The following is a 22644-nucleotide window of genomic DNA, read 5'->3' as shown; positions in this document are numbered from 1 at the left end:
ATATGAAAACCCAGTCAATCCAGCTTGATTTAAAACAGTTTCTTATCTCGGAACCTCACTACTGTTAATTCAAGTTTATTTTAATCTCAAACCACCTTCATGATGGTAAAGGTAGCCCTTGACTTATGACCATTTAGTGACTCTTCAAAGCTTCAACAATACTGAAAAAAAATTACTTCCAATCAATCCTAGCAAATCATGCAGTCCTGAAGGAAATCACCAGTTGTTAAGTGAATTTGCCTTCACCTAATCATTTTGCTGGCTGGAAACCTCCTGGAAAGGTCAGAAGGTTGCACAGCCACTTTTCAAGAAAGATTTAATCCAGCATTTTCCAATCTGAGCCATTTTAAGATGTGAGGACTTCAACTCTCAGAATATTCTGGAAGTTGAAGTCCACATGTCTTAAAATGGTTCAGGTTGGGAAACACCAATTTAAATGATTTTGCAGAGGGTTGGATTAGATCAAGGGTCTTCAAACTTGGCAAGTTTAAGACTTGTGGACTTCAACTCCCAGAATTCCTGAGCGAACATGACTAGAGAAGGAATTCTGGGAGTTGAAGTCCACAAGTCTTAAAGCTGTCAAGTTTGGAGACCCCTGGATTAGATGCTCTTTGGGACCCCTTGCAAGTCTAGGGTTCTGTGATTCACCATTCCAGGTAAATATATTCAGTTCTCTCCCATTCTTCCCTCAAGGCCTGCGTTTTGTTTCTTTTCTCCAAACATTCATCAGCTAATTGCAGTTCCTGGGAAAATATCAGGGAGGCTCTTCTGACCTTAGCTGCTGAAAATTAACAATACCTGTCAGGCTGAGGAGGGAAAACATGAACAATGTAAAACTAGCCCTAAAATAGGTGCCTTAGGAAGGGCAGGAGGGAGGGAAGGAAACTGGTTAACCATGAGAAAGCTAGAGAAAGTGGGAAGGGAGAAAAAAGGCAGCCCTCTTCCAACAGCCCTGACCCACAGTGCAATGGGATTTCGGACATTTCTGTCCCCCAATTGGTGACCATGGCTACCAAAAAATTCCCCCACCCCTGGCCTCTAATTGGGTCAACCACTAAATTCTCCTGACCTCCAATTGACCATGGCAAGCAGAAAATTCCCCCGCCTCCATCTTTATCTTCCAATTGGTTGACTCAATCACTTCTGTCCCTGATTGGTGACCTTCACTACCAGAAGATTCCTCCATCCCTGTCACCTAGTTGATCAACCACCAATTCTCAATCACTTCTGTCATCCAATCAGCCACCATTGCCACCAGAAGATCCTCCCACTTCTGTCCCCCAATTGGTCAACCACCAGTTCTGTACCCAGTGGGTGACCTTGGTCATCAGAAGGTTCCCCTATTCCTGGCTTCCAATTGGTCAACCACCAATTCTCCACCGCTCCTGTCCCGCAATTGGTCACCATTGCCACCAGAAGGTCCTCCTACTATTGCCCCCCCCCAACTGGTCCACTATCAATTCTCATCTACTCCTGTCCTTCAACTGATGACTCCCAGAAGATGCTCCCAGCCCTGCAAAACATAGAGAAATCCAGCCTAGGGTGAACCATTATTGTGGAAAAGCCAAGCCAGTCAGAAGGAACAAGCTGTGACAAAGAGGACTGACGTGATATGTGGTGTGTGAGTGTGTATATGTGTGTGTGTGTGCACACGTGTCTTCCTAGCAACAGAGTCAGACTCGCCCCCAATGGTTCCTTCCTTAGCATTGCACCCTCTGAAGCTTTAGGGCAGGGGTGAGGAACTATGGCCCTTTTATGACTTGTGGACTTCAACTCCCAGAATTCCTGAGCCGAGCTGAGCCATGCTAAGCCATGCTGTCTCAAGAATTCTGGGAGTTGAAATCCACAAGTCATTAAAAAGGGCCTCTGCTTTAGGGCAAGGGCAGAGATGGAGGCCTGAAGCATCCTTCACCACTGACCAAGGCTGCAGAGAGTTTAATTTTAGCCACATTCGAGAGACTGTGGATTTCCAAGAAAACCCAACGATTTTGGCTGCCATTCCTCATTCGGTAGGGTTTCGTGTTTTTTTTTTCAAATATTACTTTGGATTCCCAGAGCCAACAAATACCACCGAAAATGACTCGTTACGCTTCCCACAAATGTGTCACTTTTAAAATCTGTCCGTTTCGAATGGTAGAATCTCTCCCCCGGCCTAAATTCTCAATCTGTTCATCTTTACATCGAGGGAGGGAGCCAGAATCAGTTTTTAAAAAAGACCTTCCCTTGTCCTGATCGTTACTTATTTGAAGATAATCTTTTCAACCCCTAGGATAATAGCAAAGGAGAGAGAGAGAGAGAGAGAGAGAGAGAGAGAGAGAGAGAGGGAGGGAGGGAGGGAGGGAGAGAAAAAGAGAGGGGGGGAGGAGAGAGAGAGAGAGAGAGAGGGAGGGAGAGAGGCTGATTGACAGTAAGTTTGGTTCAGATAAAAACAAAAATAAAGAAGAAAAAACATCACCATCTATTGTAGGGGACATTTGGGATAAAGCAGATATGAACAGCCCCCAGATGAGCTAATTCTATTTTACAAGTACGTAGTCCTTTGACTTACGACCACAATGGAGCCCAAAATTTCTGTTGCTAAGCGAGACAGTTGCAAAATGAATTTTGCCCCATTTTCCGACCTTTATGGCCAGGATTGTTAAGTGAATCTATGCAGTTGTTAAATTAGTATAGGTAAGTCCTCAACTTTCAACAAGTGCTCAGGGACCGTTCAAAATTACAACAGGACTAAAAAAAAGTGACTTATGACCATTTTTCACACTTACGACCGTTGCAGCATCCCCATGGTCAACTGATTTACATTTGGATGCTGAACAATTTATGATGATTGATGAGTGTCCTGGGGTCACGTGATCACCCTTTGCAACCTTATGACAAGCAAAGAAGCCAGAATCGCTTAACAACCATATTGCTAATTTAACAACTTCAGTGATTCACTTAACGAATGTGGCAAGAAAAGTTGTAAAGTCAGGCAAAGCTCCCTTAACAAATGTCTCACTTAACAACAAACTTACTGAGCTCAATTGAGGTTGTAATTTGAGCACTGCCTGTAACATGTTGTTAAGTGAATCTGGCTTCCCCACTGACTTTGCTTGTCAAAAGATCACAAAAAGTGGTCACATGACCCCAGCACATGGCCACTGTCATAAATATGAAACCCCAGCGGCCAAATTTTGATCACGTGACCATGGGGATGCTCCAATGGTCGTAAAGTGTGAAAAATGGCCACAAGTTACTCCCAAGAAACTTAGGGGAGGGCCTTTCTCAGCCTGTTGCCCTGCCCATTATCCAGCTGCGGGCTAAGCTGCCTCTTATCTGACTTTCCCCCTTGGCTGTGTCTGTTTCTCCAGCCTCCCAAGGTCATTTCCACATACCATCACACATTGGTGATACAAGAATGACAGCCAGTAACATTAAAAAAGAAGAAGCATAAAGAGAAAAGGCGTTGTGTTCGTTGCATAGTAAGAGATCTCCAGAGGAAGCCGTTTCCGTCTTTCCAGAAATGTCCATAAAAGATCAATAGAGGCTTTCTACGCTGCCAACAAGTATATCAAGGCCCAAAATACCGGGGTTTGTTTTTCAGTCAATCCATCAGAATAGAGCTGGAAGTGACCTTGGAGGTCTTCTAATCCAGCCCCCTGATCAAGCAGGAGATCCTGTATCACTTCAGACAAGGGACTGTCCAGTCTCTTCTTAAAAACCTCCAATCTCATAAACTGAAAGAGCACACAAGCCAAATGCACCCATCGCAGTGGTGGGATTCAAAAAAACTTTTATTACCAGTTCTGTGGGCGTGGCTTGGTGGACATGACTTGGCTTGGTGGGCGTGGCTTGGGTCAGCAGGGAAAGGACACTGTAAAATCCCCCTTCCCTCCCCACCCCACTACTAACCTGCTTTCCAGCTCCGTTCTCCTGTGCAGGGCAACCCAAGAAGACCCAGCCGATCAGCTGAGACTCAATGGGAGGCGGAGAAGGGATGGGGGCGGGGCCAGTCAGAGGTGAGTAGTTCTCCGAACTACTCAAAATTTCAGCTACCGGTTCTCCAGAACCGGTGAGAACCCGCTGAATACCATCGGTGACCCAACTTTTCTCAAATGTGACCAACTGGAAGGTTTCTCCCTTCACCATCCCAATGCTTCCCCCATTTTACGGACGTGACTCTCGAGGACACAGAAACAAGGTTTTAAATTTAAATAATGAAATCTATCCCGAGAATAAAGTGAGCAACTTCTACAACATGGCTGGATTTTTCCCCCAACCTTCTTGTCTTGCAAAGGGACAAGACGACAACGAGTACAGCTCCAGTCAAGCAGACCCCACTGAAAAAAATAAAGCAAGTTATAAAGCAATCTTCCGTTCCTAAGGTTGTAAAAAATGAAGAAATCTGTTGGATCCAAACGTAAAGAGAAGGAAGTATAAAATTGAAAGCCTGGGCTTGGCATATATCTTGGAGTGATTCCTGTGTCCTGCATTAGGCACACTGACTGCATAAACCTCGTTTGTGATGTCCTTGGTGCTCTCTGAGCCTAGTTTTCTTGGAAATATTTCACTTAACCAACTAGGTAACATCTCCAGGGCTAGAAGGGAGTGTGCAGTTTGCTGTTTGTTTATATACAGTGGCTTGCCCAGGCAAACAATCAAATAGTGAACAACAGCCTAATTAAGGAACTACCAAGAAATAAACAACATTTCCATCAGCACTACAGGAAAGACACTTTTTTTATAAACATTGAGCAAACTCCACTTCCTACTAGAACTGATGACGTTATATAGCTGGGTAGTGAAATGTCTGCAAGGAAACAACCAAGCTCAGAGAGCACCACATTTCAACCTTGAGCTACAAAGGTTCTCTTCTATTGACCTCTTGTTTGCAGTACAGTAAACTGCATCAAGTCAAAGAAAACTCAGAACCGGATGAGATCCTAGAGATCATTTAGTCCAGCCCTATCCAGTGTGGGATCCACTAGAGCCATGGTCTTTAATATATGGCCCTGTATATCCCTCAACACCTTCACAGAGATCTACAAAATCAAAAATAACCTGCAGCCTATATGGAAAAGTAACATTAAAATCCCATCCGGCCATAGTGGGAAGCAGCAGCAGTATTGAATGCATCCATTTTAATTTTTAATACCTTTACATCTGATACATTATTGATAAATGTAACCCATTCAAACCAAAACTCTTTTGGCGTCCTGCATAATGTTTAAACATGGGAAAGCGTCCGGGGGCGGGGAGCGCACTAGAGCCTCTCCAGTGAAGGAAAACTTGCTATTATTTCATGTGGCAGACAGTTCCATTGGCTCCCAGAAAGCTCCTTCTGATGCCTAGCCTTGAGTGTCCTTCTTTGTAGTTTTAGCCCACTAATTTTATGCCTGTCCTCTGGAGCAACAGAAAATAAATCCTTTTTTCCTTTGAAATGACCACTCTTCATAATTGAATCTTTGACCTGCTGTTTGAATGCAGGGTTGAAATGAATAGTTGCACCCATTGCCCTCAATCTTAGCAAAGTTTAAGATGTGTGGACTTCACCTCCCAGAATTCCCCAGCCAACATGGCTAGCCAGGGAATTCTGGGAATTGAAGTCCACATATCTTTAAACTTGCTGAGGTTGAAAAAACGTTGGCTATGCCTATCTTGAAGTCAGACACCTCCACCTCCCAATACTAAATTAATATTAAGGAGGAGCATTCTCGATCCTTCAAAGAAATAAAAAGCGGTTTTCCTTCACATCTAAGAGGAAAAAGTTTAAAGGAAATTTAACCATCATTTTCTCTATTCTTATCAGTAGGAAGTGTGACTATTGACAATTCTTCTCCGAAGGCAGGAACGATGGTTTATTGACTCACACAACAACAGGAGGCACACCAAAACCCAAGGACACCCATCGTTTTTGACCTAAATAACAATCCATGCTAATTTCTTTCTAAATTGTCTCTGTTTGTTTAAAAAAAAAAAACCACACAGTTTTAAAAATCTGGAGTCAAGGCTGATTTTATGAACAATTCTTCTCTTGGCACCAATTTAGAAGTGGTTTGCTGTGGCCTTTTTCTGAAACTGGCAATCTTTAAATCTGGAAGGCGGAGATGTTTCTTAAGCAGCCAAATAACCTTGGCCGATAATATCAACCCCAATTCCTTCCAGATGCAAAGCTTAGGATACCAGGATTCAAGGCACAGAGGATGTGCAGTGGGAGGTGAGGAAGAACCCGAGGGGAGGGGAGGGGGGAAACCCAAAAAGGGAGAGAACTGGAGGGGGTAAGCCCCCTTGAACTGACTCTGTCCCTAATTTTTTTTCTGGTTAAACCGTATGACTGCCCAGAACCATGAGCTGGGCGGCATATCAATTTAATAAAGAAATAAAGAAAAGACGCAGCTCTGGTGGCCTAGAGGTGGAGTTCTCGCCTCACAATCAGGAGGCTGTGAGATCGATCCTAGGTAGAGATTAATATTTGGAATAGACTATGATCTATGTCCTATGAAATATATGAGCCGGGCGAAGTCAAATCTTTGATCTTTCTCAAGATTTTGGGGCTGGTTACAGATAGTCCTAGACTTAGAACCATTTCTTTAGAAACTGTTCAACGTTACAATGGCACTGCAATATGTGACATGGCCGGTCCTCACACTTATGACTGTTGCAACATCCCTATGGCCACATGATCCAAATTCAGGTGCTTGGCAAATGGCATCTTTTTATGACAGTTGCAATGTCCTGGAGTCATGTGATTTCCATTTGGGACCTTCCCAGCTGGCTTCTGACAAATAAAGTCAGTGAGGGAAGCAGGGTTCACTTAATGACCACATGATTACAGGCAGTCCTTGACTTACAACAGTTCATTTAGTGACCGTTCAAAGTTACAATGGGACTGAAAAAGTGACTTGCATCATTTTTCACACCTATGACCTCTGCAGCCTCCCCATAATCACACGATCAAAATTCAGATGCTTGGAAACTGGTTCACACTTACGACGGTTGCAGTGTCCCGGAGTCACGGTGATCCCCTTTTGCAGCCTTCTGACAAGCAAAGTCCAACGGGGAAGCCACATTTACTTACCAATTTAAGGTTACCGACTTAGGAACTGCAATGATTCACTTTACAACTATAGCAAAAGTGGTTGTAAAATGGGGCAAAACTCACTTAACCAATGTCTCACTTAACAACAGAAATTTTGGGCTCCATTGGGGTCGTTAAGTCGAGGATCACCTGTAATCGCAGTGATTCGCTTCACACTGTGGCAAAAAAGGGCTATAAAATCGAATGCCATTCTCTTAACAACTGCCTTGCTTAGCAACGGGAAATTCTGGCCCCAGTTGTGATTGTCAGTGGAGGACCTCTTGCACAGCCCTGGGAGAATCCTCCCTTCCCATCCCTGACACCCCGAAAACACAGCAGCTGCAGCTGAAAGTGCAGCAAACGTACCGCAGCTCCTTTGCTACAGAAATAGCAACCGAGGCAATCAAACCTGTCAATCCAACTACTACACCCGACCCGACTTACAGCTAGTTTAAAATTTAAGATGGGGAAAAGAAGGGAGGGAGGGGGAAAGAGAAAGAGAGAAAAGGAAGAGAAAGATTACAGATTAACAGAGTTGGAAATGACCTTGTAGGTCATCTAGTCCAACCCCTCCTCACCCCCAAGCAGGAGATTATTTCTGACAAGGGCAGTCCATTCTCTTGACAGAGAGGGAGACAGAGAGAGGGGGGAGGGGACAGGAGGGGAGGGGGAGAAGAGGAGAGGAGCAGGGAGGAGAAAGAGAGGAAGAGAAAGACTTGGGAGTGGAGGGGAGGAGAGGGAGAAAGGAAGGAAGGAAGGAAGGAAGGAAGGAAGGAAGGAAGGAAGGAAGGAAGGAAGGAACAGAGAGAGATGAGAGGAAGAGAGATACACACAAGGAGACAGAGAAAAAGAAAGGAGGGAGGGAGACAGAGAGAGAGGAAGAAAGAGACAGAGAGAGAGAAAGATTTTGTGACAAACCACCCTTTGCTCTTCTCCTAAAACCGACAGTTAAGGCCAAACCTTCCTTCCCCCACAATTCTGATTTGCTTTGCAGCAAAAGACTTACTCATTATTCCTCCCGCCTCTCAGCTCTGTCACCTTCTAAGGATGGAAAAGGGGAGAAAAAGGGGGAGGAGGAGGAGGAATGTCCTTGCTTTCAAGGCCACCTCAAAATGGAAGCCTCTTTTTCCTCCCCTAAAAAAGGGGCACCTGCCCCTCCCTCTCCACGGTTGCACTGCAACCCACCACCAGGGATGCTTTGCAACTCCCAGACTATGGAAGCAGCTGAAAATTTTGCAGAACAAGAGAGGGAGGGAGAGGATGATCCGCCTCCCCCCAGGGTGGTTGCAATGATTCCCTCCCACCATCCCATAACCAGATGACAGTAGGGAGCAGGTTTGCAACTGGGGGGTGGGGGGCTTGGAGGGGAAGAAGCACAAGGTTCTTAGACCTCTGAACCTATTGTGCTCTCTGTCATTTAAAAAAAAAAAAAAGAACAATACCTTTATCCACCAGCTGATCAAGGCCACCCACCCCTCTCCATTTCTCAAGGCTTCCTAAAAAGAACAGCCTGCATTTTCTCCCTTATTATCCAAGGTCAGCCGGCTGGTCCTGTCTCAACAACTGTTCCAAACTCTTCCCAACTTCTCCAAGCTGGCACACTTGGGATATTTTTGGCTCATGAGCAGCCAGCCTGAGATTTGTCACTAACAGGCCCCTGAAGTTCATGCAAGTATGGCCAACGTTTGGGATAAAATATTCTCCTAGGCACAAACCAGCTACTTAGGAAAAAGAAAAAAGAACGACAAAGATGAAGCGCTGGGAAATTGTTTTTTTTTTTAATTGCTAGTAAGCTGCTGCTGCTGGAAAAACCTGGCACTCTGTTGAACTCTGAATTCATTTCACAGACACCCCAGGTTAGACGCTTGAAACGATTTACAGAATAAACTATATCCAGATATCGGTCCACTTTTCTGTTTTTTTTTTTTTTCCAATGCAGGTATTTACTGCCCCAAGTGATAACCCAGGTCTCAACAGAGGGTTAAGAATCACAATGTTTTGCAAGGAAATATTCACAAATTCTGCAGATGTTGTACCTCCCGTTCGTTTAAATTACCTTGTTTTTTAATTTTTACTGTGCTTTTAACCTTTTTTTTTAAAAAAAAACATGTTGTTTGTAAACCACACAGACCTGTTTACATGAAAAGGCTGACATAGAAATTTGATGGATGGATGGATGGATGGAAGGATGAATGGATATATATATATATAGAGAGAGAGAGATGGATGGATGGATGGATGGATGGATAGATAGATAGATAGATAGATAGATAGATAGATAGATAGATAGATAGATAGACAGACAGACAGACAGACAGACAGATATAGAGATACAGTATGGATGGAATAGATAAATAGAAGAAGAAGAAGAAGAAGAAGAAGAAGAAGAAGAAGAAGAAGAAGAAGAAGAAGAAGAAGAAGAAGAAGAAGAAGAAGAAGATAGATAGATAGATAGATAGATAGATAGATATGGGATGGATAGATATAGATGAGATAGATTTATAGAAAGAAAGAATGAATGAATGAATGAAAGAAAGAAAGGAAGAAAGGAAGAAGGAAGGAAGGAAGGAAGGAAGGAAGGAAGGAAGGAAGGAAGGAAGGAAAGAAAGAAAGAAAGAAAGAAAGAAAGAAAGAAAGAAAGAAAGAAAGAAAGAAAGAAAGAAAGGAAGGAAGAAAGGAAGGAAGGAAGGAAGGAAGGAAGGAAGGAAGAAAGAAAGAAAGAAAGAAAGAAAGAAAGAAAGAAAGAAAGAAAGAAAGAAAGAAAGAAAGAAAGAAAGAATATGGAAAAAGTGCTCAGCATTCAACCAATTCTAAATCTGGGCTAAATTACTCTTAAGTATAGAAATATCTACAACTCCACATTCACAACACTTATTGAGTATCTCATAACTACTACCAAAGTGTTTAATCAGATTTTTAAAATTAAATTATTTAGTTCATGCTTTTAAAAAGTAACATAAAACATAGAAAAAAGAAAAGGACCAATATAAAGATAATTATGATAGACATACATTCATGGTCAAAGAGAGAAAAAAAACACAAAGAAAGTGCTTTAACAAACAAGCAATAAGATGTAACAAAGGGAAAAAACATAGTATGTATTAGTACTATATAGCTCATAGTATATTGTATATCACAACAGTAAAAGTTATAATTCTATATACTGAAGCATTTATATATTTCTAAAACATTTATATAACAATCACGTTTTTAAAAACTTATTGTATTTTGTTTATCGGCAATCTGCTCATAAGTGGCAAGTGCTATCAGGTCTCCAATCCATTGAGTGAATTGAATGCTTAACCAGATTATTCTAAGTGCAATTATTGGACGGATCTTTGCATGAGTTAAGATGGAATGCATCCAATATGCTAACCTAGACTAATGGTTGAGTTTGGTTAATTCAGGTTTATTTATTAGGCTTATTTTCGCTCAAGACGGTGGACGTACCTAATATTCCTTCTTCCTCCCATTTCCTCCCACTTCCTCCCACAAAAACAACCCTGTGAGGTAGGTTGAGACAAACTTTAGAGAGTATATGTCATGTTAAGATAGGTATAGAGAATGTCATGCCCCTGGTGGAGACTGACTCTGAGGGAGAGGAGGAACAGCCGACAGGGAGTGGAAGTGTGGCTCCAGAGGTTGTGGAGGAGGCTGGGGAAGGGCAGAGGCCGGCTGGGCAGTCAGAGGAGGACCCAGGCCCATCTCCACTCCATCCTAGGGCACGCAGGGAGGAGAGGATAAGGGAGAGGCGTGGTCTACTGGGGAGGAGAGGGCCTTGATCCTCTTCATGGGCTGCAGCTGTGACAACTGGATAAGAGGACGGACCTGCGTGCAGGCCAGTGCTGGAAACAAAACATGGAAATATCTCTAGTTTATTGTTCCTCTCTGAGTTTGGCTTCTTTCCCAATGTGTGTTCTGATATCTGTGGACGTCTTCAAGCCCTTATCTTGCCTGGTTTGTGTTGCTTTTTACTCTTTATAAGGCATTTCCTCCTTCTTGTAACTGCTCGTGTGGGAGTTTTTTGTCTCCAGTCAAGGATATTTGGAGCTTGGAAGCAAAGTGAAGGGGGAAAAAAGGGGGCTTCACCTGGTTTTTGTGACTGTGTTTATTTTGTATCCCACCCTGGGTCATCACAGAGAATCCTTGAGTTATGACCACAATTGAGCCCAAAGTTTCCATTCCTAAGAAAGACAGTTGTTTAAGTGAGTTGTGCCTCCGTTTACGACCTTTCTTTGCCTTTAAGCAAATCACTGCCGCTCTTAAAGTGAATCATGCCATCATTAAGCAAATCTGACTTCCCCCATTGAAGGGAAGTCCATGAGGAAGCCGACTGGGAAGGTTGCAAATGGGGAGTCACGTGACTCCAGGACACTGCAACCGTCATAAATGCATGCCCATTGCCAAGTACCTGAATTTTGATCACATGACCATGGGGGTGGGGTGTGCTGCAGCGGTCGTAAGTGTGAACACTGATCATTCATAAGTCCTTTTTTTCAGGGCTGTTGTAACTTTGGACGGCCACTACCTGAATGGGTGTAAGTTGAGGGCTACCTGTGGTTCAAAGGTTGTGAACTTCTATTTCAATCTTGCTGATTGTGTTCGAACATCTAATGGTCGCCAGCTCTGCAAGTTATACTAGTTAGGATCCAATATAGGAAGTCCTTGACTTGAAAACGGTTCTCTTAGCGACCATTCAAAGTTATAACGGCACTGGAAAAAGTGACTTATGACTGTTTTTCACAGTTATGACCTTTGCAGTATCCCCATGGTCACATGATCAAAATTCGGACAAATGACTCACATTTATGACGGCTGCAGTATCCTGGGGTCACGATCCTCCTTTTGTGACCTTCTAATGAGCAAAGTCCATGAGGAAGCCGAATTCACTTAAAAATCGGGTTACTAACTTATTAACTGAAGTGATTCACTTAACAACTGAGGCAAGAAAGGTCGTAAAATGGAGCAAAACTCATTTAACAAATGCCTCGCTTAACAACAGAAACTTTGGGCTCAATTGTGGTCGTACGTCGAGGACTTCATGAAGGACACTTTGAGAAAGTCACCTTGTGTGATCCGTTGTCCAAAATAAGCACTGATTGGTTACAGGTAGTCCTTGACTTATGACCGTTTGTTTATTGACTGTTTAAAATTACAGCGGTGCTGGAAAAAGTAGGTTGTGACTGATTCTTAGCACTGATGACCATCATGGCATCCCACAGTTATGTGATAATAATTTGGGTGCTTGGCAACCAATATGTATCTACAATGGTTGCAGCATCACGGGACTGTGATTTGCGACCTTCTGGGGGAGGATGGGAGATGACAGGGGGCTTCCAACAAGGAAAATCAAAGGAAGAAGCCAACTTCAGAGCGATTCACTTAACAACTATGGCAAAAAAGGCATAACACTGGGTATGACTCATTTAACAACCACACTGCCTAGTGATGGAAGTTCTACTTTCAGTAGTGGTCATAAAATGAGGACTACCTCTTCTGATGTTGCCTTCTGAGTATTCCGCTGCATCATAATGATAAAACTGCCAACTTCTGTTCAATAATAACTAAAACATTAAAGTTGCATTAATATGCTGGTCTATGGAAGTAATAAAGATTTGATTTGATCAAATCAGCATCAAGCCACCTTTTTCCAGTATCTGCTCAGAGTGTCACTTAAAACTATTCATTTAATTAATTATTATCCTTCCCTCACCACCACCTAGTAACAGAATCCCACTGAAAGGACTAAGTTTCACGTTTATTCCTACCCAATCCCATAAAGTCACCTTATACTGACTGTTTCCTAGTATGATTTGATTGCTTATTGTACCCTATGACTATCATTAAGTGTTGGACCTGATGATTCTTGACTCTTGATGAATGTATCTTTTCTTTTTATGTACACTGAGAACATTTGCACCAAGACAGATTACTTGTGTGTCCAATCACACTCGGCCAATAAAGAATTCTATTCTATTCTATTCTATTCTATTCTATTCTATTCTATTCTATTCTATTCTATTCTCACCAGCATTCTAAGCAACGTATATCTATTTGCACTGGAGCTTCAATTTGTAAAAATCCCAGCCAACAGGCTCAGTTGGAGGATAGGAGCATTTAGCACCCGAAGAACAATGCAGGGAGACAGTCTGGTATAGCACAAGGCTAAAAACTAGGAGACGGTGAGTTCTAGCTCTGCCTTAGGCACAAAAGTTGCCTGGGTGACTTTGGGAAAATCACCCGGAAATGGCGAGTTCTAGTTCTGCCTTAGCCATGAAAGACGGATGGGAGGATGTAGATCAATCACCAGGAGATTGTGAGTTCTAGTCCTGCCTGAGGCATGAAAGCCAACTGGGGGACTTTCGGCCAGTCCTTCTCCCTCAGCCCTGGGAAGAATTAACAGGCAAGGACAAACCCCAAAACCTTGCCAGGAAAAACTGCCAGGAAAGACTCATCCAGGTAAGCCAAAGATTAACCTTTCCGAGACTAAAATTGAACTAAAGGACAATAGTCATAGATTCTTTTTGTCAGTGTTCACTTCCCCAGATATGGCTTGAAAGACATCCTCCAATTTCCTTTCTGACCAACTTCAGAAACCTCAGCCGCTAAAAATACTTCCCCAGAATCACCTAAAGCAGGTGATTCTCCAAACTTGGCAACTTTAAGACTTGTGGACTTCAACTTCCAGAATTCTCCAGCCAGACTAATGGCTTAACTACAGTGTCCCAAAGCCTTTTTCCAATGCAATTATGTGCTGGACGGCATATTTCCCAGATTTTGCAAAAGCAAAAGGACCTTTGGAGGTCCTAGAAGGAAAGAGGCACTTTTGGTATATATGTGTTGATTTTTAAAATGCCACAAGGTTATTTTTTTACTTCGATTGAATGCTTGTGGCATGAACCTTACCGATTGAGGTTTGATTCACGGTGAGTAAGTCTGCCACTCAGCAACAGTGAATAAGCTTAATGCCCAAGATTTATGGCATACAGTAGCACTGCTCAAAAGATTGACTGCAATCTAGCGATCAGGATAACTGGCATGAACTCAATAATTTTCTGTCTCCCATAAATTCGCAACCTGAGTTCAAAATGGACATTTTTTAAAATCTCTTTTTAACCCTACCGGTATCTAGATTTAGGCTGTCTTTTAAGATTCATACTGTGTTTACAGTACAATTTTGGGCTACATGACGGTAGCTTGGCTCTAGTTTAACATGCCTGCCAAACATGATTTATGGCTTAGTTGTTTTGGGAAGCCAGCTCAGCGGGGGTCATTCAATAAAATCAACCGTGCAATACATGAAACCCAAACTATGCAACAGCAAATTTGAAACGGTGCAATGCATTCCAAGCTACCGTAGTAATAGCTCAGGAAGTAAAACTCGCATTTGCACATGCCTCGATCTTAAGAATATAACCTGGCTCTAAAACAGTAACTGTGAGAGGGACCCTGGAGTCTTAATGCACGATTACTTAAACATGAGTCAGCCATGTGCAGCAGCAGCCAAAAAAGCAAATACAATCCTTGGTTGTATAAACATAAGCATAATCACGTGAAGTATTAGTACCACTTTATAAAGCCTTAGTAAGGCCACACGTCTCATGCTGCATCCAGTTTTGGTCACCACATTACAAAGAAGATGTGGAGACTTTGGGAAAAGTGCAAAGAGCAACTAAAATGATGAAAGGTCTGGAGAGTAAAACGTATGAAGAATGGATGCAGCAATTGGGTTTCGCTAAGTCTAGAGAAAAAAAGGACTAGGGGGGACATGATACCAGTATTCTAGTATTTGAGGGGCTGTCACAAAGAAGAGGAGGTCAAGCTATTCTCTAAAACACCTGAAGGCAGGACAAGAAACAATGGATGGAAACTAATCAAGCAGAGACGCAACCTGGAACTAAGGAGAAACTTCCTAACTGTGAGGACAATTAATCAGTGGGATAACTTGCCTTCAGACGTTGTGGGTGCTTCATCACTTGAGGTTTTTAAGAAGAGACTGGACAGCCACTTGTTTGAAATGGTATAGGAGCTCCTGCTTTGAGCAGGGGGGGGGGTAGACTAGAAGACCTCCAAGGTCCCTTCCTGCTCTATTCTGATTCTGATTCATCCCTTAAGTTATTACTGTGAATCTGATTCTGACCTTTTGCAATCCCAATTAAGAATTCTCAAGTTCCTTTAGAGATAAAAGCTTAAAAGCTTCCAAGGCTGATCTATTACTTCTCCCAAACACCAGTTAGATGTCCTGACAGCTATTTCGTTTCATTCTTGGCTTGTATTAAAACAACCACAGGAATAGCTCAAAGTCGCTCTGGAAACCCGTACCTATAATTTATTTAGAAAGCCAATATGCTGCTCGCTCCCTGAAGATGTAACCAAGCCCTCTTTAGAAGCAGTATTAACAATAGTCCCGAAATGCAAATTACAAATTAAAACTATCACTTCAAAAAGATTTGGACAAAGCAACAGGCTTTAAACCTTTGCCTAAACATTCATCCCGAGAAAAACAGCCAGCCCGATAAACTAATGCAACCATCTTCCTAATAAATACTTTTTTTTTTCCTTCTCCCAAAGATGCTTTTTCAGGAGGCAACTGGACTTCCTTGTTTTTTCTTTGAAGACGTTTCACTCCTCATCCAAGAAGCTTCTTCAGCTCTGACAGGATCCTTCCATTCCCCACTATCCTATCAGAACTGGAGAAGCTTCTTGGATGAGGAGCGAAACGGCTTCAAAGAAAAAAGCTGCCTCCTGAAAAAGCACCTTTGGAGCAACTATGACCTATAGATGACTGAGAATCTCTACAGATTTTTTTTCTTCTTCTTCCTTTTGTGCAAGAATTTATCTGCCTTCCCCTTCTGGAACCCATCACAGCCCCAAATGTTGTTGTTTTTTTTTCCTTTCTTTCCTACTTCTCCCACCGACTGTCACTGTTTTGCCTCAAATGTCCTCTCCTCCTTGGCATTTCCCACCCCCCAAGTTCTGCTGGCTGGAAGACTAAGAGCTTTTCCTACCCATCCTTCTCACAACAGGGTGACCCCCTGGTTTTCTCCCCACTTTCTCAGCAATTCTGCACAGATTCAGTTGGATTTTTTTCTTCTTCTGTCAAGCTCCATGCCCAGAGGGAGGCGGTGCATTGATCTGATGGATGCCTGCTGCAACTGAGGTCCCTCCGTGGGCTCTTGCCCTTAGCCCGGAGACCAAGGGGGGATGCAATATCAGGCTGTCAATCTGGATTCTCCTCTCTTTTTTTGGAGCTACGCTGTTCCTGGAGCTCCCCCAGACATCCCACAGGAAGGGAGGGAAGCCCAGAATCCATTCCTTTAAAGGCAGGATGGGAAAAATCCCAAAGCTGCTGCCACTACAGATAGTCCTCGACTTACAACGGTTTGTTTAATGTTACAACGGCACCGAAAAAGACATGCCGAAGACCATTGTAGCATCAACACGGTCACGTGATTTACACCTTCGGAAGCTTGACAACTGACTCACGGTTGTGAATGTTGCAGAGTCCCGTAGTCACATGATCCCCCCTCTGACGACGACCAACTGACAAGCAAAGTCAAAGGGGAAACCTTTGTGACTCATTTAACAACCGTGATTCACTTCATGACCGTGGCAAAAAAAAAAGTGTCCTTCGATGGGGGCAAAGACTCACTCAACACATTTCTCACGGAGCCATGGCGGTTGTAAGTTGAGGACTACCTGTCTTTCACCAGGAGGCAAATAAGGGTCCTGCCTTGAGCACAGGGGGTTAGACTAGAAGACCTCTGAGGTCCCTTCCAGCGGGCTCGATTGTACCTTCTTCTACTAGGCCAAAGGTCAATGGGGAGAAGTTCTCTTTCTGGTCTGAAATCACGGCAGGCCATTCCTTTAGTCTCCCCCCCTGACTTCTTCTGCCTGCAAAGCGAAGGGCGGAGCAGACCCTCCCCCCACACCCGGGCGAGTGGAGGCCGCCTCCCAGCCCCTCCCGCGGTCGCTGCCCCGAGGCTCGCCTGAAGTCGCTGTACGGGTGGATGATCCAGGCGCCGGCGGACTTGACCCGCTCCTGCTCCCGCTCCACCGCCTTCTGCGAGCCGAACATCCGCAGCGAGAACTTGTTGACGCCCGGCTGGAGCATCGCGCTGAACTGCCGCTGCATGAAAGTCGCCTGGCTGCCGCGGGGCTCGCCGACGCCCGGCCCCACCTCGGCTCCATCGGTGGCGCCTTCCTCGGCCGCTTTCGGGGACCCCCGCCGCCGCCGCCGCCTCCTCCCTCGGTGCTGCAGGAGAAGGAGACCTTGGGCTGCGAGGGCGGCGGGGGCGGCGGGTCGGGACCCCCTCGTCCCCGCGGCGGCACTCCCCGTTGGGGGAGCCCCCTTTGCCGGCGCGGCCGCCCATGGTGCACCCGCGCTGCAGCGAGAGCAGCGTCCCCTTGGCGCCCTCCTCTTGCGACGGCGAAGCGCCCGAAGACGCCGGGCCGGGGCGGCGGAGACCCCCGGCGGTGGTGCAGTGGCCGCGGCCGGGCCGCCGCCTCCTCCTCCTCCTCCGCCTCCTCCGCCGCCGCCGCCGCTTGAACCGCTGCCCCCCGTCCGCATGCTGGACCCTGAAGGCGCCCCGACACGAGCAGCCGGTTGCGCGCCGGGATGCGGCAGCAGCGGCGGCGGCGGCGGCGGCGGCGGCAGCAGAGGTGGAGCTCAAGCAGCCGGGAGGGGAGGGGCTGAGGAGCAGCGGGAGGGGGGGGGGAGAAGAAACAGCGCGTGTCAGGGAGAAGCGCTTGAGGAGGGAGATGAGGGGAGGAGGGGGCAGAGAGGGGAGGAAGGGGAGGAGGGGAGAAGCGCTTTGAGGGGAGGAGGGGCAGAGAGGGGAGGAAAGGGAGGGGGGGAGTGAGGAGGGGAGATGAGGGGGGGCAAGGAAGGGAGAAGGGAGGGAAGGGAGAAGCGCTGAGGAGGAGGGGCAGAGGGGAGAAGGGAGGGAGGAGGGGAGAAGGGAGATGAGGGAGGGGCAGAGGGGAGGAAGGGAGGAGGAAGGGGGAAGCGCTTGAGGGAGGGGAGGGGGGGGGAGGAAGGGAGGGAGGAAGGAGAAGCGCTTGAGGGAGGGGAGATGAGGGAGGGGCAGAGGGGGGAGGAAAGGGAGGGAGGAAGGGGGAGAAGCGCTTGAGGGAGGGGAGATGAGGGAGGGGCAGAGGGGGGAGGAAAGGGAGGGAGGAAGGGGGAGAAGCGCTTGAGGGAGGGGAGATGAGGGGGGGCAGAGGGGGGAGGAAAGGGAGGGAGGAAGGGGGAGAAGCAGTTGAGGGAGGGGAGGTGCGGGGTCAACTGAGGGAGAAAAGGGGGCAGAGGAGCAGAAGGGAGGGAGGGGAGAGGAGGGGGAAAATGTGGGAGGGGAGGGAAAAGGAGGGGAGGGAGGGGCAGGAGGAAAGAAAAGGGAGGGAGAAAAGCAGTTGGGGGAGATAAGAGGTCAACTGAGGGGTAAAGAGGGGAAAAGGTGGTTGGGGAGGAGGGGGAGGAGGAGGAGGAGGAGAAGCCGTTGAGGGAGGGAGGTGTGGGGTCAGCTGAGGGGGGATGAGGGGAAATGGGGGCAGAGTTGCAGGAGGAGGGGGAGGAGAAGCAGATGAGGGAAGGGAGGGGATGGAGAAAAGCAGTTGAGGTGGGGGGATAAGGGGTCAACTGAGGGAATGAGGGGGAAAGGGGGGAGGGAGGAGGAAATGGCGTGGGAGGAGAGAAGCAATTGAGGGAAGGGAGATGAGGGGCAACAGAGGAGATGAGGGGGAAAATGTGGGGGGAGGAGAAAGGAGGGGAGGGAGGGAAGCACTTGAGGGCAGAGAGGTGAGGGGGCAACTGAGGGGGGAAGGTAGGAGAGGAGGGAGGAGCAGGAAGGGAGGGGAGGGGGCAACCCTAAAGGGAAAAGAAAGACCGAGAGAAGGGAGGGAAGAGGGGGGACAGGAAGCGCACAAGAAGGTCAAAGATGCCAAGAGCTCAGGGTGCCCCCCTCCGGCTTCCTCATGGTTCGCTCCAGCAGGTGCTTTAGTAGTCCATGGAGCCAGCTTTGGCCCCAGACCTGAATGAGAGGGGGGAGCGCAGGGGAACTGAGGCCTGCATCTCTTGGGAGACACCCTCCTCCCCTGGCAGTGGGGAGGGGGAGGGAAAAGGGTGAGAAAGACAGAAGGGGCGATGGCTGCGGGGGGGAGAAGAAGGCATGGAGGATAGGGGGAGAAAGGAGCTCTAGATTAGAAAGCGAGGGGAGGGTTGAGAGAAGGGAAAGGCGGATTTGAAGGACGGAGAGAGAACGGGAGGAGGAAGAGGTAGCCCTGAGCAAAGAGAAGGAAAAAAAAGGATGAGGGGAGAAATACACGGAGGAGGACGCTCCCCCTTCGTTCGTTTATTGACACTATTTATACAGCCACCTGTTTGGCACATACACTCAGTGTGTGGCCAATAACTAACCAATCAATAAAAAGAAGATTGTGAAATAAAAGAACAGTGCAAAACCAAAACACGCAAACATATAAATGCCTTTAATGGGATTCACAATCCTCTTAAAGGCAGTTGTGTAATGACCTCAAAAAGGCCGCCAGCCCTTTGGGGTAGTCGAGAGGAGAAGCAGCAAGCCAGCATAATACTAACTCTAGCTTTATTGTAAGGTTTACAATTAACCACAATCTGAAAACACCGCACCCCTCCTGGACTATTGTTTTCCAGAAAACTAGGGATGGATCCCTATGAGATGCTTCCTATCCCCCCTTTTTCTTCTGGCGGGGCTGAGGGACCCTTTGTGTGATGGTTGCTAGGCTGTGGTTGGTCCTCTTGTCTCCCAAGATCATTCACACGTACCACCGTATCAGACAAGGTTTTTAGAGGCTCTTCCAAAGGGGAGGAATACATCAGAAAGGACACTGAGCAGGAAGAAAGGGCTGAAAAAAAGGCAGGAAGAGGAAGGGAAAAACAGATGGCAACACAATTACGTTTTAACGCATTGCCTTTTACATTTGTTAAAAATGATTTGATTGGGAGCGGCCTGAAGGTTGGATGGCTACGGAAATGTGTTAGGGCGAATAAATAAATACATATGAAATTGCGGGGATAAAAGGAGTGAGCCAGAAAATGAAAAGAAAAAGAATGAAGGTGAAAAAGTGATAATATTTGTGGAAATGTGTCAACAAGAATGGAAAGAAGAAAAATAAAAACAGACCAATTTCCCCAAATACAGATAGTCCTCGACTTACGACCACAACTGAGCCCAAAATTTATGTTGCTAAGCAAGGTAGTTGCAAAGGACTATTGCTCCATTTTATGACCTTACTTGCCACCGTTGTTAAGTGAATCACTGCAGTTGTTAATAACACGGCTGTTAAGTGAATCTGGCTTCCCCCCATTGACTCTGCTTGTCAGAAGGTCACAAAACATGATTATAGATGACCCCCAAGACACGGCAACCATCGTAAACATAAGTCGGTTGCCAAGCATCTGGATTTTGGTCATGTGACCATGGGGATGCTGCTATGATCATGTGACAAACGGTTATAAGTCAGTTTTTTCCAGTGCCATTATAACTTGGAACGATCACTAAATGAACAGTTGAGGACTACCTGTAACCAAATAACACAGTTGGAAGGGACCTTGGAGGTCTTCTAGTCCAACCCCCCCTGCTCAAGGAGGAGATCCTACAGCATTTCGGACAAATGGCTGTCGAATCTCTTCTTAATAACCTCCAGCGATGGAGCGTTCACAACTTCTGGAGGCAAAATATTCCAATGGCTTAAGGCTGACTAATCATGATTACTCATTAGGGAACTCTTTTCTTCAGATAGTAAAGAATCATCTTGGTTCAATTCACTTAAAGCAGGGGTCTCCAAACTTGGCAACTTTAAGACTTGTGTAGTTAGTTCAACATAGCTGGCTGGAGAATTCTGGGAGTTGAAGTCCACAAGTCTTAAAGTTGCCACGTTTGGAGACCTCTGACCTAAAGCACTACCCAGGTTTGGACCACCACATCTATCAGCCACAGCCAGGCTAGGGAAAGAGTCAGTACAGAAAAGAAATGGCCTCTTTCTTCCTTGTTCCAAAGTGAAGCTCAAATGGACAGTCAATGCCCAAAATAGCAAGTTGGTAAATTAGATTAAGTTCGCAGAGAGCAAATGAACATCAGATCAAATTTAGCAAATATGCCATCCTTGCACTCAGAAAGTGTGGTGGGCTTTTTAGGCCTTGGCGAATATCTCCCCAGAAGGGGAAAAAAATAGTTCCTTTCTCATTTAGACAGCCCTAGGGATGACAAATGAGAATTGTGTTAATGTCACAGCCCATAATACTCTCCAAACCCTAGATGGAATTCAGCTAAATTTAAAACGCAAATGGGAAGTCCTTTGCTCATTTTACAGTAAAAAGAATGAAAGAGAAGTCAGCCTTAAGACATTAATATATTTTGGGAAAGTGTTGATTTTCATTATTCTTGTTTCTTTTCTTGTTTACATATTTCCCAAAATATTACCATGTTTACAACCAGACAATATTTTCCTTTTTTTCCCCCCCTCCGCTTTAATTCCTACTTTACAGATAGTACAATTGAGGTTAATTTCCCAAGATTGGTTGTAGATTTTGTACATTGTATTTACAATATAAGTGTTGTCAGTGTGAAAACTGGTTATACGTCACCTTTTTTCGGTGTAATTTTGAATGGTCACTAAATGAATGGTTGTAATTTGAGGACTTATAGTTGGCCTGTAGCTGCCAGGGAAAATACATTAGCTGCATTAATCAATCCTGGGTGCTTGGCAACTGGCCTGTATTTATGACACTGTCCTAGGATCCTGTGTCACTCATTTAACAACTGTATTGCTTAGCAATTAAAATTTGGGGCTTAACTGTGGTCGTGTGTTGAGGACTACCTGTATAAGAAGAAAACTTGCAAACCATATTTCCATCTATTGCTTCTTTCTCTTGCCTGCTGGTGCTTTGGAAAATAAGTTGATCTCCTCCTCTTTGTGCAGTTCCCCAAATCTTGGAACACTGCTATCATGTCACCCCTAGTCCTTCTTTCCTCTAGACTGGCCATACCCAGTTCCTGCAACCATTCTTCATATGTTTTTGTCTCGTAATCCTTTAATCATCGTAGTTGCTCTTTTAGATGATCTCTCCTCTGAACTTGCATTTTGTGACGGTGAATTCTACCAGGCTGTGCTAACCATTTGATTTCCCCCCTGGCTTAATTTGACTTCCAAACAGCCATTGCTAAGCAGGCTCTGATTCCCACAACCTTCTTCTGTGTGGAAAAAATCACATTAAATTGCGAACAGCATATGCAGTGCAGTGGATCTGTTTGTCTTTGCTCAGCACGTCCGCTGTCTGCCTTTCCTTGGGAAGTGTCCCCTCTGGTGCGTGTTTCAGACAGACTTCTAGTGGATAATGAGGCGAATGACAAGGGACCTAGCGTGGCCGGAGGTGCGGCGGTTGTGTCTGTGTGAGTGTGTGTGAGAAACTGACAGATGGCTTTTGTCGGTGATGCAGAGAGGGCCAGGATCTGAGCGAGGTGGGGTGAAGAGATCACAGAGGTGAACCTGCAGGGATTTCATTCAGAAAGCACAAGTTGTCAGTCGGCAGTTAGAAAGGGATTGATGGT

At 45.5% G+C, this 22644-nt stretch overlaps 1 protein-coding gene across 1 annotated transcript in view; it reads right to left on the bottom strand.

Moving 5' to 3' along the window:
- The window catches only part of HCN2 (hyperpolarization activated cyclic nucleotide gated potassium and sodium channel 2), a 67216-nt gene extending 49451 nt beyond the window's left edge, over positions 1-17765 (bottom strand). Inside the window, exon 1 of the mRNA XM_087952710.1 lies at positions 17047-17765. Within this exon, the coding sequence (XP_087808836.1) occupies positions 17047-17627 (581 nt within the window). The 5' untranslated portion in view covers positions 17628-17765. The remainder of the gene's footprint in view (positions 1-17046) is intronic.
- Positions 17766-22644: the final 4879 nt, after the last annotated feature.

Source organism: Notechis scutatus, chromosome 1, assembly GCF_049901735.1.
Source record: "Notechis scutatus isolate UNSWTSFEM ecotype Mainland chromosome 1, rNotScu1.2, whole genome shotgun sequence".
Classification (NCBI taxonomy): Eukaryota; Metazoa; Chordata; class Lepidosauria; order Squamata; family Elapidae; genus Notechis; species Notechis scutatus.
This window is presented reverse-complemented; position numbering and strand designations above follow the sequence as displayed.